General features: G+C 37.9%; 1 protein-coding gene across 1 annotated transcript in view; it reads left to right on the forward strand.

The window, feature by feature from the left end:
* The window catches only part of NUP155 (nucleoporin 155), a 61,235-nt gene that overhangs the window by 52,282 nt on the left and 2,023 nt on the right, over nt 1–6,930 (forward strand). The window contains exons 31-34 of the mRNA XM_025195291.1: nt 973–1,093; nt 2,895–3,005; nt 4,039–4,175; nt 5,017–5,123. Coding sequence (XP_025051076.1) covers nt 973–1,093; nt 2,895–3,005; nt 4,039–4,175; nt 5,017–5,123 — 476 coding nt within the window. The remainder of the gene's footprint in view (nt 1–972; nt 1,094–2,894; nt 3,006–4,038; nt 4,176–5,016; nt 5,124–6,930) is intronic.

Below are 6,930 nucleotides of genomic sequence, written 5' to 3' on the forward strand. Positions count from 1 at the left end.
CTTTGGGTGGGGGGCAAGGGGCAGTAGGTGTGGGGGGCAGAGGCTTTGGGTGGGGGGCAAGGGGCACAAGCCAGGGCGTCCTGACATGTACCCCTTGCCCTCATTTTGTTTTTCTGCCATGTCAGCACTCCAGCACCTTCCAAGGTAGGCATTATGGTGTTTTTCAGCACTGTAGCCAAAAAACATTGCCTACCCCTGTTGTATAGAAATACCAAATTAATTTTATTGAATGGCTTTTTTTTGTAGTATCTAGCCATGGTTATTTTAAATCCTCATTTAGTCATTTTATTTACTTTGTATTATGTTACATTCATAGATTTAGCCTCCTGCACTTGGGCATTGTTTTACTTCTTTCCCCCCCCCCCCCCCCACGTTACATGTTCCTCCCCCCCCCCCCCCCCCAAGTGCCATAAAACTTATACTCGACAGGTTCAGCCTGTCCTCAGGCTCCCTACGTAGATTTCATAGATTTCTAGGGTCGGAAGGGACCCCTTGCTCTAGGCAGGAAAGAGCGCGGGGGTTAAATAACCCCAGCTAGGTGCCTGTCTAATCTTTTCTTGAACACCTCCAAGGTAGGGGAAAGCACCACCTCCCTTGGAAGCCCATTCCAAGTTTTGGCAACCCTCACCATAAAGAATTTCTTCCTGATATCAATCTAAATCTACTTTCATTCTTGACTTCAGTACTTTCAGTATTTTTGTGTGTTATAAAAATGTCAATTCTTGATTATTTGATTTTTCTATGGGATTTTGCTTGGCAGTAGCAGTTCAAAACCTGTATCTGTAGTTACTGACCTGCATTCAGGGAAAAAAGCTCTTTTTCCTAAAATTGCACCTGAAAATGTGAGCTCAACTTATCATAACCATCTGGTTCCATTGTCAATTAACTTTTCTGTTTCATTTTACCCTGATAGTAAATTAGATGTTTTGTCTTGGGTTAAATGTCAAACTCTTGCTTTTTTGTTTCATTCAGCTCTATGGTGAATTTGCTGACCCTTTCAAGCTCTCAGAGTGTAAGTTGGCAATTATACATTGTGCAGGCCATTCCGACCCTATCTTGGTGCAGACTCTCTGGCAAGAAATAATTGAAAAAGGTAAATCTTGAGATGAACATGGTTTTGAAGAAAAGAATAACTTCCACCTTTAGAATCTTCTGATCATATGCTGCCCTTAGTAATGTTTCACATGGGATGTTAAGCATATCTTTTCAGAATGTTTTGCAAAATACTTTGAAAGTCTTAACATTTAATGTATTGCCTTCAGAGTTTAGGAGTTTTGTACAACTTTCAGTTAATCTTTCAATATGAAGAGCAATGCAGAACAAGACTTACAGACAGTTTCCACAAAGAGCTCATAGTGGGGCTGGGGCTTGGGTATTACCTGCGGCAGTAGAAATTCAGGACTGTAAGACAAGTGTACCAGCTTGTATTACTTAGAACAGGGGTTTTCAACCTTTTTTAAGAAGTGTACCCCTTCTGGTGGCGGCAGCCAGATGGCGGGGTGGGGGCAGGGGGACTCGCACGCAGCAGCAGCCACCCACCACACCACACTGCTACTGCTGCCACGCCCCACCCCACATTCCCACAGCCAATCGCATGTGTGGCTCCACGGACTGCTGACGGGCCTCGCACCTGGCCAATCACATGCTGCCTGTCAGCAGCCTGTGGAGCCACATGTGTGACCTGCTGTGAAAAACCAGTGCGTGATGGTGGGCGGCGGCCACATGGGGTGGTTGATGGTGGCAGCAGCTGCCACGTGCGAGCTCTTCCCCCCACCCCCCATGTTCGGGTGGCTGGGCGGCACCTGTGCGGTCCACAGAGGGGCACTGCTGCCCTCGCACCCCACCCCCCTGCCCTGCTTCTGGGAGGCGGCAGTGTGGGGTGGTAGATGGCAGCACTCCGTCCCCACCTGCCTGCACATATCCCCTAAGACCTTTCCAAGTACCCCTAGAGGTACCCCTGGTTGACAAGCCCTGACTTAGAAGGTGTATTGTTATTTATATTACTTAGAAGATGCTTTGTTAATGGAAGGTGCAATGCAAATCATAACTCCTTATTTAAAAATACCAAGAAAATTACTTTACTTTTCATTTAAATAGTCTTTTTTAGTAATTTTACCTTTTTTATACCGTTTTTAGATGATGGCATTAATTGGTATATTGAAATTGAGCTACGCTGGTTTTCAGTCTGTTTTATAAATTAGATAGGCATTTTTCAAAATGCATCTCCATGTCATCCCATCTATCCATCATCTCTCGCCCTTCACTGACTTATCTGCAACCACTTCTTCCTAAGAAGGGGCTGAGCATAACTTTTTAGATGAATTACTAAACACCAAAAAAAATGTCTTATCATAGAGGACCACTCACCACTGACCTTAAATTCTGATCTGAGCATTAATAGTCCTCTGATAATCCATTGCACTAATTCTCCTGTTAATGGCCATTATAAGAAGTATTTCTCAGAGATGGCTTCACAATCCCTGCAAACATTTATTTGGATGTTTCAAGATAAGGAAATTTTGCTCCTCCTCAGTATATGTTTTGATTTAAAACCATAATGTGAACTATTCTGTATTTATGAATTTTGATAGGAATGGAAACAAAATCCTTCTGTTTATCTTCAGAAAAGTTAAAGCACTGGTTACAGCAGTGCAAGCTTCCTCAAACAACTCTATCAATGTGCCTTAATTTCTAGTATGAATGGGAGATTCCCTCTCCTTGCACCTTCTAATTAATAATAATAACTGTTATCTGTACCATAAGTTAACAGATCTCTATATGGGGTTATAAGAAACTTGGTTTTGAGTGTTAGCAGTAAGCACAAATACAGCACTGCTTTTTTTAATTATACTCTATCATGTTTAAATGCAAAAATGTATTGTATGCTCTTTCAGAATTGAGTGACAGTGTGACTCTAAGTCCAGCTGACAGAATGCAGGCTCTGAGCTTGAAGATGGTATTGCTTGGAAAAATATATGCTGGCACACCTCGCTATTTCCCATTAGGTAAGTAATTTAATACACACTCACACAAGTAGAGGCTCTTAAACTCACTGCCTTGATACCTCTTTTTCTTCAATTTTTGTAGCATTGCCTAAGAATTGAAATACACAGACACTCGTAAACTTTTTATGGTGCAATTTAAAAGAACCTCAGTATTTCTTTATGTATAAATACTTTTGTCTCTAATACATAAGCAAAATATGGTTAATCGGTTCTAAAATGTCTTATTTCATTTCACTCAAAGAGAAGCTGAATTTATTTTGGACAATTATGTAAACAAGGCATTTGAAAGTAAAAATATGGGTGTATTTATGTAGACAATATGATATGTATATTTACTTTCTGGGTTGCAGCAATCCTTATTCCTGTGGCCTCTAGACATTTATGTCACACAGTAGAATTTGGGAGGCCCCCAGGTCTCATTAAATTTGGGATCTGTGTTCAAATGCCATGGTTGCTGCGTGTTGCCTGAATGTTTGCATTGATGATGCTGACAGTCTAAACTGTTGTAAATACTACAGATTTTATATTGTGGAGAGTTAAATACATTGTAAATGCACAAGCACTGTAGATGACAGAAGGCCAAATAGTCTGGTAGTCTTATGATAGAAGGCAGGGCAGAGTGATACCTTGGAGACTAACATGTTCAAAAAATGCATAAGCTTTCCTGGGCAACAGCCTATTTCGTCAAAAGCTAATAGCAGTATGTGTTGCTGCCACACAAGAACCAAAGTAAGGTACTGAACTTCTCAGCTCAACAGCATAGCTTGAAAGAACTGCAGGGCAATATGGTAAGCCTTTAATATAGTGTTGGTGATGCTTATATAACATTAGACTGAGACTGTAAGATACCTGTTTTGCATGTCCTTTTGCCCTCAGTTTTTGCAGCTGTGAATTAGGGATAATTCTTATCTGTTTTGTAAATTATTTTGAGCTCCACAGATTAAAGGTGTTAATATAAGTGAAAGACAGGATTGTAACTTTGTCTAGCTAATTAACATGCAGTCTTTTTTTCCCTTTTCTTTTTTACCTTTAGATTTCTTAGTGCAGTTTCTTGAGCAACAAGTTTGTTCTTTGAATTGGGATGTGGGATTTGTAACATACACTATGCAAGAAATTGGAGTGCCACTGCCTAAGCTTCTTGAAGTATATGATCAGTTGTTCAAAGCGCGGGTAAGGAAAATAAGTATGAAAGTTTTTTGGTGTGTTTTGTATAAAGACAATGAGATAAATTAAAACACTTCCATAGACTTTTTTTTTTTTAAAGATTGAGAATACATTTACTTAAAAGCCCTCACTGCGTCTCTCTATCAGTTTGTTCATTCAGATCCCAGCATGTGGGGAAAGCTGTTATATTCTGGTGTTCCTACTACTTCAGCTCAAGCTGATATGATTCTGTCATAAATATAATTAGATTTTCCATATTTCAGCTTGATTTGGTTTTCCTTTTTCTTAGGAGTTATTCTTAAAAAAAAACCCCAAAACAAATCTAGTTCTTGTGCATATCTGCAAAAACTGTTAAATGTTTGCATTATGCTTTTTACTTATTTATTTCTCCGGACTCTGGCACTGGTTATGAAATCTTACCACTGTATTGCAATGTGTACTTTCACATTTAAAGTAAAAAAGAGAATCTGTTTGGTTCATTTTACCGATTAAAAATCTGTGAAACGTCTTGCAGCTGAATATCTGAAACACTTGGATAATAATGAACTACTTGCAGTTAGTTTTAACGTATTTTATAGTACTCAGTAGTAAGGGGGTTGTTTTTGGCTATAGCATAACATCTACTTTTTGTTTTACCTCTGGCAAACACAGCCAAGCAGTGAGTGTTATAAAAGACTTTAACATATTAAAATCTAATATGCAAATAAATATAATTCTCATTTCTATTATACTTTTGCTGCAATAAATCAAACCGTAATACAGTTTTTGTGTACTGGCAAATTTAATATTTCTATATTAATGCATTGGAATTACCTTGGACCCCTAATATGATGTAATTTTCTTTTAGGATCCATACTGGAACAGAATGAAAAAACCTTTACACCTTTTGGAGTGTATCCATGTATTATTATCAGGATATGTCCAGGATCCTAGCAAAGTGCTTAATTTTGAGAGGTAACTATATATTATAATCAAGCATTTTTCAACATTTATATTTTAAAAAATACTGTAAAGCACTTCATTTGTATAGGAAACTGCAAAGCTTCTTTGAGCTGTTGATTTTAAAATCTCAAGTTAATGATCACTGAAAGTCATTATTTTCAGAGCTGTTCAGAAGTATGTAAGTAGGATCTAGGATTTTGATGTTTAGATGGCTTGTTATTTTTTTGGTTTTCAGTTTTAAAACAGACTTATGCCTCTGTCTCAAGATGTAAAAAGGGGCTTCTTCAGTTTAAATAAGAAATTGGTCCCCTCTTGCAGACATGCTCCCAAGGATGAAAATAATTTTAATTGTGGTATATCTGTAGGGACCGTGGGTCGTTTCTGCAAACATCTTTGAATCCTACAAATACAATAAACTTGGGTACTTTGGATGTAAACTGTATAGACATTATTTTTAGTTTCATACTTAACTCTTGCTGTTAAAATCCATATTTTATAAAGATTTTACTCATTCCCGTACTTAAACTCTCAGCATAAAAGCAAAGAAAGTAAAATTTTTGCCCTACTGAAGTCTGGGAATTTTCCTAATAACTTAAGCAGAACTGGGATTTTATGCATGGAGTATAGGTTCTTTAATTCTCAAGAATGGATTGAAAACAAATCCTTTGGAACGTGGATAAAACACATAAGCAGGCCAGTGCAAAGAGGCTTTCAGTGACTATCCATACTGTGTCTGGTCTATTAAATAAATATTAAATAATATTAAATAAAGGAAGAAGAGGTTAAAGAACATTTAAATTAATAAAAATGTATTCAAAGGTAGCAGGGCCTGATAAAACGGACACTTGAGTACTTAAAGGACTAGCTAAAGGAATCTGTGAACAGAGCAATTATCTTTTAAGAACAAGTGTGGTTAGTTCCAGAGAGCTGGAAAGTGGGAGGACCCAGAGAAACTTAAGTTCCTCAAAGGCACTGGAGGCAATTAATCAGTCAGTTTACAATCTCACTGGATAATAAGATGATAAAAAGCAGCCTAGAAAGATGTCAAAAACAAATGTCAAACCAAATTTATTTACTCTTTGCCAGGGTTAATATCTTTGTTTCCTGCTGTTGAATCATTGGATTCTCACCACTTATTTTCAGTTTTACCTTCTTATGTTTATAAATTTCCACAAATGGTTAGCTGCTTTGCAAAAACAACAGTGATTTGGAAGCAGTCAACATAATTCTGGTGGGTCATCTTTGAATGAAAGGGGACTTCTAAAATATGTATTTGCCTTTCAGGTCATTTGGTATCTAATATTAGATATTAGTCAAACAAATATCTCGCATCTGAACTGACAAACTGGACACTTTTATCTTGCATTTTTAATGGCTGAAAATATTAAATCACAGGTGAATAGTAATGATTCATTAGGTTTCCACTAACACTTCACTCACATACGTCAGAATTAAATATTTGGGGTTTTATTTAACTATTGCATTTACTCAAATATAAGACAGTCATGAATATAAGATGCCTCCTGCCCAAAAAAATTATAATTTTTTCATAATTTTCCAGGTATAGAATCTGATTTGTGGAGGTTTGCCTTGAATTTGTCCCCCTCCCACTGATACAGCAGGGAAAATAAATCTAGGGAGGCAAGTAACCCTCTTGCCTTCTGCCCCGCAACCCTCAACATTTTGCCCTGGGAGCCCCTTCCCTACTGTCAGACCTTACTGTCCCTGTGCACATGAAAGTGAGAAGCAAATTTGAAAACACTGATCTAGAAATAAACATGCCTGTAGGGAATGTAGTGCTTGTATCATGCATGTAGGG

The sequence above is a fragment of the Alligator sinensis genome, unplaced genomic scaffold (genome assembly GCF_000455745.1).
Source record: "Alligator sinensis unplaced genomic scaffold, ASM45574v1 scaffold1835_1, whole genome shotgun sequence".
Lineage (NCBI taxonomy): Eukaryota > Metazoa > Chordata > Crocodylia > Alligatoridae > Alligator > Alligator sinensis.